The sequence below is a fragment of the Ursus americanus genome, chromosome 14 (assembly GCF_024610735.1).
Source record: "Ursus americanus isolate L20-20 chromosome 14, mUrsAme1.1.p, whole genome shotgun sequence".
Taxonomy (NCBI): Eukaryota; Metazoa; Chordata; class Mammalia; order Carnivora; family Ursidae; genus Ursus; species Ursus americanus.
The window spans coordinates 32,751,031-32,768,907 of NC_142140.1; the positions used below are offsets into that span (position 1 = coordinate 32,751,031).

Genomic DNA, 17,877 nt, shown 5'->3' on the forward strand with positions numbered 1-17,877 from the left:
GGGCTGACTACCTCTGATTCAGAACTTACTATAATCATCTCTGTGCTGAGGATGGAATGGCAAGAGCCATGCATGAGCTATCCAAGGCTGCTTTCTGTCTTGACCTGGGGCTGGTCAGCTGTGGAATCCGAAGCCACCCAGCTGGTCTCTTAGCTGCAAAACATTTCCTCATTTGTACAATGTGGGTGTCAAACCAGATGTTTAAAGAAAAATTTTTTTCTATCCTAAAATTCTCTTCTGCACCCAGAGAACACATGTTAAACGCTTTGAGAGTCAATTTTCATTAGAACTGGAATTTGGTTTTATTAATTATGAGCATCTTTTCAAAAGAAGTAGTGTTGAAATGTAGAGGTGGCTGCTTTTGGAGGAGATGGAGTTTATGGAACGGGGTCCCCCTTGTGCGGTGAAGGCAAGAAAGCTGGGCCCAAAGCAGTGTGGGAGCTGGGAGTTAGCAGAGTGGGAGGGGGGGCATTATAGTGCATGTGTGTTGAACTTCAGTAAGAAATGTAAAAAGGAGGAATGTCATGTGCACATTAAAAGGCTTGCATGGATGTTTTTTACAAGTTGATAGTAGTTATCTCTGTGTGGTGGGAGGGCATGGATGACTTCTACATTTTTCTTATGTTCTTTTATAATTTTCAAATACCCAGGGAACGTTTTTAGTCATAAAAATGGGAAATGTGGGGGTACCTGGGTGGCACAGTTGATTAAGCATCTGCCTTCGGCTCAGGTCACGATCTTGGGTCCTGGGATGGAGCCCCACATCAGGCTCCCTGCTCAGTGGGGAGTCTGCTTCTCCCTCTCCCTCTGCCCCCCACCCCCACCCCTCATGCTCTCTCACACTCTCTCTCTCTCAAATAAATAAAATCTTAAAAAAAATGGGAAGTGTGTGGTGTGGTGTACAGCAGGAACAGTGCAGCAGACTCACTGAGTCTAGAAAATCCCCCTGACTGCTTCACCTTAAAGTAAAACACCCTGACTTCAGAGGCACCACGAGTCGGTTCGGACATCTGATGGAACTGAGGACTTTTTGCAGCAGATACCAATGAGAGTTTTCCATTTTAATCATTGAGAAATAAATGGAGATGAAGCAGTGTAAGAATCACGAGTTGGTATTTGCCAGGGACAGCTGGTGGTTCTCCCTGCATGAGAGGCCAGAACAGCCCCCGGCCTTTCTCTGGAGTCCTGTTCTGAGTCTGCCTGGAAGCTTCCGGTAGCTTTTTAGGATCCTGTAGACTTTGAAGGTGTCCTTAGCAATACCAGGTGTCACAGCTGCTCACGTGGTCGTGTCTGCATTGACAACTGGCAGTTAATAATGTCCTCAGACAACATCAGAGAATTTGTCTTCATTTTTTGAGTAACGTGGAGCCCTTTTCATTAGGTTTGCATTGCGGGTGTCTTTGCTAACACATGGTGTTTGGGAACAGAAGTTTTACCTTTGAGTGAAGGTATTTGCTCATCACGAGGTCAGTAAGTCCCTTTTGTAGGTACTAATCCGATTGTTTAACAGTCTCGCTGTGAGCCACTCCCCGGTGATTCCCATCCTCATCCTGCTTCCTTTTCCTGCCTGCTCACCTGGCCTCCAGGTTTCTTTTAAAAGCAAGCCCCAGACTACTTAGCCATTTGTTTTGTTTCAGATCACTCTCTAATGCTGAAAACTGATTGAACTGATGTAAATAATTATTGATTTAGGTAAAGTGTCATAATAGTAAAACAGTCAATGCCAGACACACAGTCAGACTGTATATGTATGAACACGTACAGTCCCACAGTGCGTAATCCTCCTCGTGCTGTCCTAGCACTTAACTCGAAGGGTGGGCAGTGGGGTTGGTGCTATAAGTAAGTCCCTCTGCAGCATCTTACAGTTTTCCTGACAGTCAAACTTGGACGTCATATGTGGGCTTTTTCGGCACACGTCTTCAGACAGAATGGATTTGGCCACCTCCAGACGGCTCTGTGTGATTTGAGAAGATGAACCTGGACCTCAAAAAATAAATGTTTTAATCGAACTGTTCTTTGTTCTCCCAACCCTCTAGACTGTACCACCTACTTGAATCCAGTGGGGAAGCATGTGATTGCTGACGCCCAGAACATCACCATCAGTCAGTACGCTTGCCATGACCAAGTGGCAGTCACCATTCTTTGGTCCCCAGGGGCTCTTGGTAAGTGGTCAAAATGGAGTCCACCATGTGGCCGGTGTGGGTAGTGACCAGTGCAGGGGTCCCAAGGTGACAACCTCCAGGAGCCAGGCAGGTCTTGACATAAGTGTAGCTTAGGTGTGCTTGGGCCCAGATACACCGTGTGCTTTGTTGCATTTACTTGCTGGGCGTGCAACAAGCTTGATGCTGGGCTTCATGGCTCATCTTTTATTCGCTTGGCTATTACTGAGAGAGAAGTGGGTTTGCAAAATAATAGTGTGTGGTGATAAATCACATTGAACCCTTGGCCCCTTGGTCTCAGCAATAGTCGGGGGATAGGTGACCTGTCCAAGGGTGTAATGGCCTCAGCATCCAGCATTGGCCATCTCTGCGCCCACAGGGATATCCTGGCACATGGTGTGAGTTTTCGGGAATATTCCAGTTTCCACAAAAACTCATAAAATCATTTTTTAAAAGAGTTTATTTACTTGTCAGAGAGAGAGCATGAGCAGGGGGAGGGTCAGAAGGAGACACAGACTCCCCACTGAGGGAGCCTGATGCAGGACTCGATCCCAGGACCCTGGGATCATGACCCGAGCCGAAGGCAGACTCTTAACTGACTGAGCCACCCAGGCGCCTCCATAAAATCAATTTTTAAATGTTGCCAACTCACTGAAGTTGTTTAAACAATGTGGGCTGAAAAAAGAAACAAAAGGAAGAAACAAAAAAAAGCAAACCCACATTATCTGGCCAGATTCAGGGTAGGGCAGAGTCTGCTTGTCCTCTTTATCAAGTTGATGACCTATCAGAGAGGATGGGATAACTGGATGTGGGACATGGGCAGGGCCCATTTGTTCAGATGGGCCTGGGTGTGAACCCAGATTCTACCTTTCACAAGAGGCTAGTCTAACTGTTGCTGGCCCGGCTTCCCCATCTGTAACATTCCCCCATCGGTAACATGCAGATGACTGCCTCTTGGTTTATTATAAGATTTCCAGACACACACACACATGCAATATATTTCTAGAAGAATTTTTTTCTTTTTTTAAGAATTTTTATTTAAGTAATCTCTACACCCAGTGTGGGGCTTGAACTCATGACCCTGAGATCAAGGGTTGCATGCTCCACTGACTAGGCCAGCCAGCTGCCCCTAGAAAGAGCTCTTAAATAACAGTGGTGGCTATTGGGGCACCATGCTAGCTCAGTCAGTGGAGCATGTGACTCTTGATCTTGGGGTTGTAGGTTCAAGCCCCACATCGAGTATAGAGATTACTTTAAAATAAAATCTTTAGGAAAGAGCAAAACGGGGGGAAAAAAACAGTAGCTACTGTTATCATCATCAGAATCTGGTCCTAAACCTGCTCCTTTGACATTGCCACTGAATCTTAGAATTAAAAAAAAAAAAAAAAACCTGGCTAAGGGAAACCTACAATAAAAGCCTGGATTTCTTCATCTGAACAGGATAAATGTCAGAAAAATCAGACTGCAGGAGAGGTGAGTGCAGAGCGAGGGAGGATAGATCAGACCCATGGGCCTGACTCACTTATCCATGTAAATACTGCTGGGTCTGAACACAGCAGGTTTTCCAAAAATAACATTATCTTAACATTTAAAGATAAAAACATTCTCTGTGGATGAACGGGAAGTGGTCATTCCATGTAAGGCTATACAGTGCAGGGGCTGGCCTGACAAATCGCAGTAAGGGATGTGAGCGTGTGGTTGCAAAACTAACAGGTGGACCAGTGAGGGCAGATTGTGGTGCTTTTCCTGCACGATGATTTGTGGGTGGACAGGTTCTGTCTGTTTCTGTGAGGTTCTTTCAGGTTCTATTAAGGAAACTCGTTGGAAGACAGAAAAACGTATGGGTTAAGAGCACGAGCTTACAGCCAGACGCTCCTGGGTTTGAATCGCACATCTGCTGTTTAATTCCTGTGTGATCCTGGGCAAGTCGGTCAGTGTCTCAATAGCTGTTTCCTCCTCTGTAAAATGGGGATGATATCTTCCTCCCGTGGGTGGTAGGAGGATTCATGAGTTGTAAATGATGGAAAGGAGCAAATACGTTGCATCATTGGAAGCTGTTCTATAAAGTTGCTACACATGTAACTACAAGGCTTTCAGAGTATTGTGATAAAGCTGTTACTGTGGTAGAAGATTTACACCTGCTGCTTCTACCCCACCCCCCGCCAGACTTGGCATAGTGATTTTTCAGGCTGGTCTTTTAAAAATAAGGACAGAACCACCCACTCCCACCTCAGCTGATGAATTTTTATGAAACTGTGAGATGTACAGCCTAAATCATATTAATCACCCAGCTTTTGTTAAACAGGAGCTCGAGGGACATGGCATGAATTAAATCTTAATATAAATAATATTTGTTCAACCTTTTTTTTTTTAGTCTCAGAAGGCACATTCCTGTGAGATCTGCTAACTGATCGCTGGTCAAAGACCTTCGATCTTATTAGCATGTCTGAATCTTGGGCTGTGGGTCAGCTGGCTCTCACCCCCACAGGAAGCTTTGTACTTGAAATGCAATGTGGCAGTCGCTGTCTGCCCATTCTACACTGTGACCCCTGAAAATGTGAAGCTCTCATTGTAACTCCTTTGCCCTGCTCACCGTGAAATATACATTTTTCATCAAATAATTACAGGATTGAAGACCTGTTCAAAGAAGATTTCCCTGTCCTTTGCTATCAATAATTTTCCCACCTGGTTAATTGCACTCTGTGTCATTACTTTTGCCCTGCGAGGGGAAGGGTTGAAATTGTCTCCTTGTGTAGTGTTCAGAAAGAATGTGAAATCGATACTGCGCCTGTTGAGGCCGGCTTTAGGGATCTCCAGCTGCAGTTGGACCGCTCCAGTTTCCATGGGATGCAGAGTGCTGGTACTGGCTCTTGTGATCAGCAGAGTTTAATCCTCAGGTGGCAGGAGGCTGGGCTGGTGCCTTTCAGCAGCGCGGTGGGCGTCTCGGGGCCTCTGAGGGCTGTATGAAGAGCACACACTGGGCAGCCCTTGGGTGTCTGCCTTTCAGCCCTGATTAGAGCAAGAACTGCTTTGTAATCACATAGGCATTCTAAACTATTTAATCTCAAGCCTAGGAACCCCTTGGGTGCAGACACACACTTTGTTGGGAATTTCGTGCATGACTCAGTGAACCATGCCAGCAAATATAGGACAAAAACTTAAAGCGGAAACATAGTTCGGGGGGAGTCCCTAGTCAGCTTTGGGAATTATCATCAGCTGAATACACCCTGTCTGAAGACCTAGAAATTATATATTCCACTGTAGACTTTTAGGCTCAATTGTGACTTGAGCCTAAATATTTGAACCCTAATGTCACAGAGGCAACAGGCATTTGTGAAATGGCTGGCTGGATTAGAGCTAATTAATTAGTCGTGATGGGACAGAGAAAATCACCTGGCCTGTCCCAGAGGAATGCAGGGCATGTGGTTTTTCCTTTCTGTAAAACTCGGATATTCTGGCCAAAGTTAGAATTCCTTTAACTCTTGTGTAGGTGGAAAGGACGGTAATCTTGCAGGAAGGAAAGTGTGTTCAAAGGTAATTAGGTCCCCTTTTCATAAAAGCTTTCTGCTTTGCTTAGGCATCGAATTCCTAAAAGGATTTCGAGTAATACTGGAGGAGCTGAAGTCGGAGGGAAGACGGTGCCAACAACTGATTCTAAAGGACCCAAAGCAGCTCAACAGTAGCTTCAAAAGAACTGTAAGTCACACGCAGAGAATGTGCTCCGGAAGACACGCCATTGTTCTGGGGGTCTGAATGGTCTATTGAATGTCTGTGAAAATGGAGAAGGAGGGGCTGTGGGGTCCACCCCTCCCACCAAGGTGGGCGAGAAATAGCTCGGCAACACCTCACACCCGCTCCACGTCCAGAGAATCCCTCCAGCACCTCTCACTGTGAACACACCTCTCGGGTTACACGTCCTGGAAGGTGGCTTTGTGCTCTCAGGGGTATGTGAGCTCTTCCCCACCAGCTTTGAGGTTCCGCGTCAACCAGCCTGGCTCCCTTGCCGAAGAGCAGGCAGCATTGCCGATCTGTTATTTCAGTTAAATGTGGTCCAGAAAATAGACCCCGGGTCTGGAAGAGTGTGTGGGGAGGACTGAAGGTCTGGTGTGTAGGTGGAGGGGTGGGTGATTTCTTCATGATATCGTGTCTGTTTTTATTCCCTTTTAGGGAATGGAATCTCAACCTTTCCTGAATATGAAATTTGAAACGGATTACTTCGTGAAGATTGTCCCTTTTCCTTCCATTAAAAATGAAAGCAATTACCACCCTTTTTTCTTCAGAACCCGTGGTGAGTATAGCCTGCTTGCCTGGTTCCCATGGGGAAACTGCTCCTGATTCTAGTGACTTTTCGAAGAAATGTATTCAAGAGTCCACCAAATACTGGTATGAAACCAGCATGGTGAGGAGAAAAGCAACCGGAAAAAGTATCCAGAAAAGCAATTCTTAGAATTAAGGTTTGGCCTAGGCAGAGTTCACCTAATCAGAGACACCCATACACCCATTGCCAACTTGTTCAAGAGTAGACATAATGCTTGATTTTTTTTTTTTTTTTTGGGTGCTGCTGCTGGCAGATATCCATATATTAAAACCATTTGAAAAAAAAAAAAGGACTAAAAAGTAGGCAGAGCATGAAATAATTCCATCTTTTTCTACCTGTCATCAGGAAAGTGGCTTCTGTGATGGTCTATTTTCAGAATTACATTAAGACAGTTAATCAGTAACCCTGAGATTGCCTCTTTCTAGAAAGTTTTTTGTTTGTTTAACATCTATGTGTCAGGCCCTCTTCTAAATGCTTTCTAAATACCGAGTCAGTTTGCCCCCATACCAACCCTTCAAAGAATTTAATCTTCCCATCTCCACTTATTAGATGTGGAATCGCACACCCAGCAGTTAAAGAGTCTCTGGAGGGAGCTGGGATTTGAACCCAGAAGTCTGACTCTGGTGTCCACACTCTGCAGGCAACCGTGCTGAGTTCCCTTTGCCATCTGTTCTGCACGTGGTGTGGTGTGTCTTTCTTCAACCTGAATCCCTGCTTTCCGATTTGGTGCCCCGATATCTTGAAACCTGCAGCTGTTCCCTCTTGCCTTCCTGGTCAGGCTTTCCGTCTGGCATTCCGGGCCCCCAATGTGACAGCCCTTCCTACTCCTCGTTGCCGTCCTCCCCCTCTGTGATTTTTTTTCTCAACTCCAGAACTCACACTCTGGTTTTCTTTTTGCCTTTCTTTTCTTTCCTTCTCTTTTTTTTTTTTTTTAATTGTATTTTCTGTGCAGCAAAGTTATTTTATAACAGTCTCATTTTCTTAATTAAAATACAATTCCATAGGGTAAAGACTATGTGCATTTTACGTCTCAGTGCCTGACGCATACCAATTAGAGGATCCAAATATGTTTGTGAAAAGCTTGCCTTAATCAGAACTAGCGTAATTTAGGATTGATTTTTCCCAGCAGAATCAATGTGTCTCTTTGGGGGTGAGGCAGAGGCGGGAGACGCGGTTATCACTGTTTCGGTGCTCTGTGATCCTGATGCTGCCTTTGCTTTTCTTGGCGTTGTATGGACATTTGCCAGAGGGTTCTCCCTGGGCAAGCAGCGTGGCATCCTGGACTAGCTGTTTGGCCCCTCTCATTGTGGGGTTTTTTTTTTTTTTTTTTAAGATTTTATTTATTTATTCGACAGAGACAGCCAGCGAGAGAGGGAACTCAAGCAGGGGAGTGGGAGAGGAAGAAGAGGGCTCCCAGCGGAGGAGCCTGATGTGGGGCTCGATCCTAGAACGCCGGGATCACGCCCTGAGCCTAAGGCAGACGCTCAACCGCTGTGCCACCCAGGCGCCCCTCTCATTGTGTTTTTATCACATTGAAGCTCTGCTTCAGTGGCTTCAATTGGCTTTGGTGCTACAACTTGGTAGATGTCTCGATGCCATTTTTAGACCCCATCCGAGGATTTGCTAGCAAAGGTCACAACAATCCCAAGACAGTTACCGGAATCACTCCAAAGTTCTCTTGTGCCTAAACAACCCTGTACAGTGGAGCAAGGGCTGGCTTTATTTCTGTTTACAGCTAAACCAGAGCCTCCATGTGGCAGTAGCCTGAACACGGTCCTGCTGGCCTTGGTTGCTGGCCTTGAAAACTCTGTCATGCTTGACAAGCTTCAAGAGTCTTCTTGACACTGTTTCCATTTATTTGGCATAAAATGAACTGCATTCGTATTTTTATATTGTACAATTTAAATGTTCATAAGATAGAACTACACTGCACGGAAAATCATTGCTGAATTGATGTATCTTACACTTTATACTACCCAGCACTGTGCATTTATATTTTATTGAACTAATGGATGAGGAAAATGTCCACCTGTACTAAAAGTAAAAATATGCGTCTTTCTTCATAGCCTGCGACCTGTTGCTACAGCCGGACAACCTGGCCTGTAAGCCCTGTAAGTATAGCTGTTCCTGTCTGTCAGGTCTTGCCCGCACGGTGGTGTCGGGGTGGCCTCTGGGTGCTCATCCTGGGTCCTTCCTCCTCGCAGTCTGGAAGCCTCGGAACCTAAACATCACTCAGCACGGTTTGGACATGCAGGTGTCTTTCGATCACGCGCCCCACACCTTCGGCTTCCGTTTCTTCTATCTTCACTATAAGCTCAAGCACGAAGGGCCTTTCAAGAGAAAGACCTGTAAACAGGTGAGCTGCTGTGTGTGCATTAAGGAATACTACACGTTTGTTTGTTAAGATTTTATGTATTTGAGATAGAGCACAGAGGGAGAGGGAGAGGGAGAAGTAGACTGCGCGCTGAGCAGAGAGCCCAATGTGGGGCTCCATTCCAGGACCCAGAGATCATGACCTGATCCGAAGGCAGACGCTTAACCAACTGAGCCACCCATGTGCTCCTACTACATGTTTTAAAGTGACCCCTAGGCCCCTGGAATTTGGGTGGTTTGACATGAACACGAGGCTTTATCTCAGCAGTTGGTAGATATTCCAGAATGTTATGTCTCAGGGACAGCCCTCACTCTCCAGTTATCTAACTACACCCCAGCTATCCCAGTGGTGATGAAGCCTGGGAAGGGTATTACCAAGGAGCCAAAGAATTAAGTATTTCTAGTTCATTCTGCTCTGTTTTAAACTTGAATTGGGTGCTCACTGTGTGCCAGCCCCCAAGCTTTATGCTCATTGAATCCTTACAACTCTAAGCAACAGAGGCTGCTGTCACCCCACTTTACAGATGGGTGACCCGAGGCTCCATGAGGTCACCTGGCTCGCTCAAGGTCACACAGCTAGTCAGTGGAAAAACCACATCTAGGAGCCAAGCCACTAGGACTTCAGTGCCTTACTGATTGTACATATAGACCAAAAGTTAAGTAGAAACTCAGCAAGCAAGTTCTTAAATTGAGGGCAGTCAGCAAGAGGGGGAAATATCTTGTGGAAGTGCACAGGACTGCTAGGTGACCTCTAGAGAGCACCAAGAGAGGTTTTTGGTCATGATAGCAGAACCTAGCGCCTTCCTAGACATGCTTCTGTGTTGTTGAGTTGTGCTTTCCTGCGGGCTCTCACTTATGTCATTGACCTTCTGCTCAAATCAAAATTACGGCGCATAAAATATGCACAAACATGGGCATGTGATTTCTTTCCGCACCCTTTCAGTAAGTAAAGGGTATTCTAACTAGTTTCTTTGTCTGCAAATGAAATAGTCCTGCTGAGGGCACCACTAGCTATGTATAGACCATGATGGGGGTCCTGGGCTCTCCTGGGCGTTTTTATCGGGGTGAAGTTCAGAGCATGTGTAGCAGATAAACGTGGTTGCTTTCTGCTCTAATTGATGTATTCTGAACATGGTCAAGACTGGAGACAAGTCTCCTTCAGCTCTGGGGGGGAAAGAGAGGTCCAGATGACCCTTATCCAAGAAGAGAGTTTTAAAAGTGTTGTGGTGGTGTTTCTTTGCAGGAGCAAAATACAGAGACAACAAGCTGCCTCCTTCAAAATGTTTCTCCTGGGGATTATATAATTGAGGTATGTATAACTCAAGAAAGCCCTATTATTAATTCTACAGAATGAATCTATTTCATGAAGAATTCCAACTGTTTACAACACTAAAATTTCAAGCCATTGAGGGTGTGCACAGTTATATTTTTACATGGCCCTTAACATGCTTTTTAAAAAGTTTATATGTAATCAGTCTTTGATTTTTCTCATTCAGCATTTCAAATATTTCATATAAATATTTTTATGAAACCACATAGTCCACGTAACCATGATTTAGAATTCCTGTGCAGTATTCCCTTGTAGGGGAGGAAGAAATTCTTTCCTCCCTGGGTTCTTCCAGCTGGTTTAGGAGTTAAATTGATATGAGAGAGATTAAGGGGAGAAAAAAAAACAGAGTCTTACTAAGGGTGCACAGAAGCCTAATAATGAAATTGGAACCCAAAGAAATGACAAAGGCAGGCACAATTTTTATGCTTTTTGGACAAAGAGATAATAAATTTGTGAGGAATTGATAGGATAAAGAAAATAGATGTTTGGGAGCTTTAATTAGTAAGGAATTCTAAGTGGAATTTAGGCTGAGATGATAAATTAGGAGCAAGGTTTTTTTCTACAAGATAATAAAAGGAACAAGGTTTGTTTCTACAGTTTTCTCGACTTTAAAGTCCCTATCTCAAAGGATGTCATTTTTACTTCTCAGGACAGTGAAGGGATTTGTCATAAGGGAGATCTATTTCCTGCTTTCAAGGGGACAGAGGGAGGGTCTGAGGGTCCTCGACACTACTTCTTTCTCCAGTAACTTCATTACAAAATATTTATCAGGCCATTGTAGTATGTACTGGGGCAAACTGCCCTGGTCCCCTACACTGTCCACAAAAATATGTTTTTAAAGATTTAGATTTAAAAACTTTTTATTTTTTTGAAGATTTTACTTATTTATTTGTCAGAGTGAGAGAGAGAGGCAGTCAGAGGGAGATGCAGGCTCCCCACTGAGCAAGGAGCCCAACTCGGGACTCGATCCCAGGACCCTGGGATCACTACCTGAGCCAAAGGCAGACCCTTAACAGACTGAGCCACCCAGGTGTCCCTAAAAACTTTTAGTAGTAAAACAGAAAGGAAAAGTTCTGCTTCTTATATCTGCCAATACTTCTCTAGGTCTCTGCTGACATTTTCTGTGTCAGTATCCATGAAGTTCTAAATACCACTGAAAACAAGCAAATGATATGTTTTTCTTCTATTATTTTAGATTATTTTTCCAGTATCAAACATACTACAAAAACAGGAATAAAATAAAAATAGAAAAGGAAATGAAAAATTTGTCCATAGCCCTGCTATTCAGAGACAATCAACGTGTCTTACCATTTTGGGAGAAACACTGGTTGTCTGATGTGGTAGCAGTATGTGGTTTTGAACGGACACAGCCTCCGAAAGCATTAATGGCGGCCAGTAAAATTAGTGGTAGGATGCCATTGTAACAGAAGATTGCTAGAATGTGGAACTCACTAGCTGAATTCATCAATGAATGAGCAATGTTTGATTCATAGAAGGTGATGAGGTTGAGACTTTTGAGTTGGTAAAGCAGAGATTTATCTGATTTACTGTCTAGTTTCAGCTCATAAATGATCATAGGCAGCAGCTCTCCTTCCTCTTACCCCCACTGTCCACAGATGGAAATATGAATGAAATCTGTTGAGATGTTATCACTTAAACAAAATAATGATACACCGTCCTCTGTTTTGCAGCTGCTGGATGACACTAATACAACCAGAAAAGTGATGCATTATGCCTTAAAGCCAGGTATGATTTTTTTTTTTTTTTTCTGTGTGAAATGTTGGCTCTGGACTATAGCAAGCCGTGCTATTTGATACTTTCCGTCCTTCAAGGTTGACAAAATCAAAACACAGCATCTGAATTCCTCTCTTTTAAAAGATGTTCCATCAGGGGCGCCTGGGTGGCTTTGTTGGTTGAGTACCCACTCTTGACTTCAGCTCCGGTCATGAACTCAGGGTCGTGAGATTGAGCCCTACATTGGGCTCTATGCCGAGCACAGGGAGTCTGCTTAAGATTCTCTATCTCCCCCTCCCCCTCATGGCCTCACTCTCTCTTTAAAAAAAAAATAAATGTTCCATCAAAGCTGACTTTTCCTCCATCCTAACGTTGATGCCTGGAAGACAGAGGCCACTGTGATTGGTGTGTGTGTGTGTGTGTGTGTGTGTGTGTGTAGCTGGGACTTAAATAATCACTTGTCCTGGGAAGAAAAGTGGAAGGTGAGGTTTCCTAGGGCAAAATTCTCCCTTACAAGTATCTACTGTCCCAGCGACTCTAACTGTTGCATTGTATTCTGCAACTCTCTAAAGGGAATCCTTTTATAATCACCAGGCCAGTACTAACTAGAGAAATGCAGTCAGGGGTCCCAGAACCTGTTACACAGCTTATGAGGGATGCCTGGCTGGCTCAGTCAGTGGAGTATGTGACTCTTGACCTTGGAGTTGTGAGTTCAAGCCCCACATTGGATGTAGAGATTACTTAAAAATAAAGAATCTTAAAAAAAGAAAAAAAAAGGGAATTCTCTTTGAACTTGTGCTGCTTAAGTTTCAAGCCTTCTCTCTGACATTTCCCAGCGCATTCCCCGTGGGCTGGGCCCATCAGGGCTGTGGCCATCACCGTGCCGCTGGTTGTCATCTCGGCATTTGCGACCCTCTTCACTGTGATGTGCCGCAAGAAACAACAAGGTATCTCTTTGTGTGGTGTGTTCCCCCCAAGTTGGCAGGCCATGGGCCAACAGAGGGAGCCCTTGGGCCCTTGGTACCCCCCTCCCCCCGCCGGAACCAAATGGGCATCTGAAAGGCCACATAGGTCCTCTAGTTCCTAGCATTAGGATGCTTGACTTTTAAACTCAGGAGCCATGAACATGAAGCCATATTCTATTCCCAAACTCAGGATAGTAAATTCACGAACATATATGAAGTCTAAAAGTACAAGTAAGGGTAGAGGTAGGGCTTGATTGCTTATAAAAGTTAGGTGTCAGGAGGGAACTTTCTGGGGAGCTTGGCAATGTTTTATATCTTGATCTGAGTGCTGGTTACACAGGTATATACTTAGGTAAACGCTTTACTGAGATGTACTCTCAAGATTTATGCACTTTACCTTTGTAAGTTATACCTCAATGAAAGGGTTTTCTTTTCTTTTTTTTTTTTTTTTTCCTGAAGAAGGTCAGCTCTGTTAGTGCTTAATTGGTCTGGTAGGTACGCTTGGTTGCAAGACCTGCCTCTGGGGGCTCTCTGCTGCCCAGAGCGGTCCCAGCAGTTTTCTCGGCTTACCCGAGGTCACTTGCAGGTGAACAACCCATTTTGGCTATTTGTTGGTCCACTGGAGAAATCAGCTGTCCTGTTTCCAGTGGGGACCCAAGGGGCTGGGGACTGGGAGAATCAACAATTGTTTCTCGAAGATGGCATTAGGTCCTGAGTCTTAGGGCACAGGACAAAGCATTGCCCGTAGGCATCAACCCTATCTTCTTTTCCAATTTAGAAAATATATATTCACATTTAGATGAAGAGAGTTCTGAGTCCTCCTCGTACACCACGGCGCTCCCCAGGGAGAGGCTCCGGCCGAGGCCGAAGGTCTTCCTCTGCTATTCCAGCAAAGATGGCCAGAATCACATGAACGTTGTCCGGTGTTTTGCCTACTTCCTCCAGGACTTCTGCGGCTGTGAGGTGAGGAATCTGAAGTCTCTTCTCTTTCCCTGGGCAGGATATATGCTCCCGTGCTCTCACTGCTCTCTCCCTCCCTTCCAGGCCTCCTTGGGTGACACCTGCCCTCCCCCAGAGCCTAGCTCCCTTCCAAATTGGGGTCAGCCTCACACTCCTCCTTCAGTCTGTCCTGCCCATCCCCACCACTAAATGTTTCCTAACCCTGAGTCCTAACCCTGACACACTCCTGCTCAGAAGCCTTTCGTAGCCTACCTGGCAGGAAGTTTGATAAACATCAAGAGGTTGCATGGAGGGAAATGGCATGTGCCCTGGGAACATGCAATGGGAGTGGGGGCAGGTGGTCACTCAAGACATCTTGGTGAGCCTTGACGGGTCAAAGAGGGGATGGAAGATCAAGTGGGTTTAGACAATACTTTGGAGGAGTTTTGCTAAGAAGGGAGAACAATATGTCAAGGACTCAAATGGTCTGCTCTACTTTCTTGTCTGCTATCCTGAGTTAAGCTATGAATATGTAGCTTTTCTATAATGTCATAGTGCTAATTTTAGAGGGAAGTTTGAAGCTCTCCTGTAAGGTACAGTGTTTCCTACCAATGCAAGAACTGTACAGTGCCTGTGTAATGACTTACTCGTGCTTCGATACTGCCCGCTGGTAGACTTCTTAGTCTCTCCATGTGGCAAGGCTGCCCTCTAGTGTCTATAACACCTACTTACAAGGCTGACGCAGGAAGCTGGGGAGATGGGCAGATCCAAACGCACCCTGAAAAACCAACTGCGACCTCTAGCTGGTGTCACACAGTCTTCAGACACAGACGACCCGTGTGCTCTGCTTTGTAACTAACTAGCCTCGTGGGGAAAACGGCTTCCAATTTTGAGTGTAGCAGAAATCTTGGAAACAGAAAAAGATGACTCAAAAAATCTCACCCTGGAGAAAGAGGAACCACAGATAATATTTGGTGTATTTCCTTCCAGTTTTTTTACATCGATGAACTCATGCATATGGTTTTGCATTTGGGGTGGATTAGAATGATTTTTCTGTCTTGTCAGTTAATAACTTTTTACACTATTGAAAGTTCTATTTAAACTGCAGTTTTATTTTATTATTTTCTTAAGTTTTTGCTTAAGACCTGCCAGTTAACATACAGTATAATATTAGTTTCAGGTATACAATACAGTGATTCAACTTCCATACGTCACCCAGTATTCATCACGAGTGCGCTCCTTAATCCCCATCCCCTATTTCACCCTCCCCCCCCTCTGGTGACCATCAGTTTGTTCTCTATAGTTAAGAGTCTGTTTCTTGGTTTGCCTCTCCCCTTTTTCCCCCTAGGATAGTTTTTGTTTCTTAAATTCCACATATGAGTGAAATCATATGGTGTTTGTCTTTCTCTGACTGAGTTATTTTGCCTAGCATAATACTCTCTAGCTCCATCCATGTCATTGCAAATGGCAAGATTTCATTCTTTTTTTATAGCTGAATAATATTCCATTATATCTGCATACATACCACATCTTTATCCATTCATCTGTCAGTGGACATTTGGGCTCTTCCCATAATTTGACTATTGTTGATAATGCTGCTGTAAACATCAGGGTGATGTATCCCTTCCAATTAGTATTTTTGTATTCTTTGGTTAAATACCTAGTAATGCAATTGCTGGATTGTAGGGTAGTTCTGTTTTTAACTCTTTGAGGAACCTCCATACTGTTTTCCAGAGTGGCTACACCATGCAATTTTAGATAGCCACGGGAGCCATAATATCAATTCACTATAATTTAATTATTTCATATTGCTAACATCTCAGTAGTTCAGTTTTGCCTCATTTCTTATGATTTTCCAGAGCTAGAAGCCTGGAAATGGAATTTCTGGGTCAAAGATGGAAACATTTGAAAAATGCTTGGTATATACTCCCAGTTAGCCTTTAGAATGTATAATGCTAGTGAGAATTAAGGGAGTATAAGACAATTCAGGATTATTTTCAGCAAGTGGGTGGATCTTGGGGACCATCTTCCTTAGAGGCAAGAGGAAGACAAAGTCATTTCAGAACCCCCTTCCCCATAAAAGACTGTGGCTCCCATTCTGGCATAGCCACTGAGAATTCGTTTCTGAACTACAGAAGGAAAGAAGCTGATAAAACTGCCAAGAGACATTTTCAGCAGAATCAGATGAAAATGGTCTGAGAAGGTGAAGCCCTCTGAGGGGCACATGCATGCCCGGTTTTCTTCCATTGTTGGTGGCCCTCCTTCCAACTCCCTCCCACCACCTCCTTGGGGTTAAAGGCCTTATATGGATACGACCCCCGTAGACTGCTGTGAGGTCACGGTGGGAGGTGCCGGTCACTCACAAGTGAGCTAACGGAGTGGCTGTGTTACTGCACTCCACCACCCTCCTCTCTGGTCATTGACGGACCAGTAAACAGCATGGCTGACCCTGGGGCTGTGAGAGTGGCCGAGGAGGTCTTCTTTGTCCACCACGTTCTCTGGATGTGAGTCAGCCAGCACTGCGGGCAACTCTGACATCCAGACCTCGGCCCCATTTCCTGCCTGCTTTGGTGTCCCTCACCCAAGCCCATCCATCATCACCTTCTAGCTTTGCCTTCAGGACCTGCTGCACTCATCACACAGACCGACCCCAGGGCGCCCATTTTCTCTGCTCACTAGCACACCCGGAGTCCCGTGAGGGCCTCACTGGGATATGCAGCTTCGGCAGGTTGCTAGAAGCTCTGTGCCTCCGTCTTTTCCCTCGTAGGGTGAGAGCGGTAATGGCTCCACATTAGCCTGAAACAAGGGCACGATGCAGAGGGTCTGGCGTGTGCCTGTCACCCACAGAACGCCAGCTGTTCCCAGATCCCGGCATCCCGGAGCCTGCATGCGGCAGTGCTGATAATGCTTAAAGGACATATGATGGGACTTTGTCCTAACACGCTTGTTTTTGTTACCCGACTCCCCAGGCTGTACAGGTGAGTGAGGTCCGTGTTGTCTTTCCAGGTGGCTCTGGACCTATGGGAGGACTTCAGCCTCTGCAGAGAAGGGCAGAGAGAATGGGTCATCCAGAAGATCCACGAGTCCCAGTTCATCATCGTGGTGTGTTCCAAAGGCATGAAGTACTTCGTGGACAAGAAGAACTATAAGCACAAAGGCGGCGGCCGGGGCTCGGGGAAAGGGGAGCTCTTCCTGGTGGCCGTGTCGGCCATCGCCGAAAAGCTCCGCCAGGCCAAGCAGAGCTCCTCGGCCCGGCTCAGCAAGTTCATCGCCGTGTACTTCGATTATTCCTGCGAGGGCGATGTTCCCGGCGTGCTGGACCTGAGCACGAAGTACAAGCTCATGGACAACCTTCCCCAGCTCTGCTCCCACCTACACTCCCGAGACCGCGGCCTCCCGGAGCCGGGGCAGTACCCCGGACAGGTGAGCAGAAGGAACTACTTCCGCAGCAAGTCAGGCCGGTCCCTTTACGTCGCTATTTGCAACATGCACCAGTTTATCGATGAGGAGCCCGACTGGTTTGAGAAGCAGTTCGTTCCCCTCCGTCCTCCCCCACTCCACTCCCGGGAGCCAGTGCTGGAGAAGTTTGACTCGGGCTTGGTGTTAAACGATGTCATGTGCAAACCAGGACCAGACGGCGATTTCGGCCTCAAGGCCGAGGCCGCGGTCCCGGGGGCGCTGGCTGACTCGCCCTTAGAGGGCACGCACTTGGGCCTGGACCAAGACGCAGAGGCAGGGCCTGGGCCGGGGGGCGGCTCGGTCCTGCGGCCCCTGCTGCACGCCGGGAAAGCCACCAGCCCCTCGGACATGCCTCGGGACTCGGGCATCTACGACTCGTCCGTGCCCTCCTCGGAGCTGTCCCTGCCCCTAATGGAAGGACTCTCGGCAGATCAGACAGAAACATCTTCGCTGACGGAGAGCGTGTCGTCCTCCTCCGGCCTGGGTAAGGCGCGGGGGGAGCCGAGAGTGCCTTTGGATTGGGTTCCTGATGCAGGCTGCAGCCTTTGTCCCTAATTCCCAAATCCATGAAAGTGTTTTTCTAATTTGGGTGCGGACTCA

The 17,877-nt window shown here is 46.0% G+C and overlaps 1 protein-coding gene across 2 annotated transcripts in view; it reads left to right on the forward strand.

The window, feature by feature from the left end:
• The window catches only part of IL17RD (interleukin 17 receptor D), a 64,360-nt gene that overhangs the window by 41,902 nt on the left and 4,581 nt on the right, over nucleotides 1-17,877 (forward strand). The window contains exons 3-12 of one of the 2 annotated variants that reach the window (XM_045807399.2): nucleotides 2,037-2,162; nucleotides 5,737-5,855; nucleotides 6,327-6,447; nucleotides 8,544-8,588; nucleotides 8,682-8,833; nucleotides 10,094-10,159; nucleotides 11,872-11,926; nucleotides 12,751-12,861; nucleotides 13,658-13,842; nucleotides 16,825-17,761. In XM_045807399.2, coding sequence (XP_045663355.2) covers nucleotides 2,037-2,162; nucleotides 5,737-5,855; nucleotides 6,327-6,447; nucleotides 8,544-8,588; nucleotides 8,682-8,833; nucleotides 10,094-10,159; nucleotides 11,872-11,926; nucleotides 12,751-12,861; nucleotides 13,658-13,842; nucleotides 16,825-17,761 — 1,917 coding nt within the window. The remainder of the gene's footprint in view (nucleotides 1-2,036; nucleotides 2,163-5,736; nucleotides 5,856-6,326; nucleotides 6,448-8,543; nucleotides 8,589-8,681; nucleotides 8,834-10,093; nucleotides 10,160-11,871; nucleotides 11,927-12,750; nucleotides 12,862-13,657; nucleotides 13,843-16,824; nucleotides 17,762-17,877) is intronic. The other variant, XM_087866940.1, reaches the window with a different exon arrangement.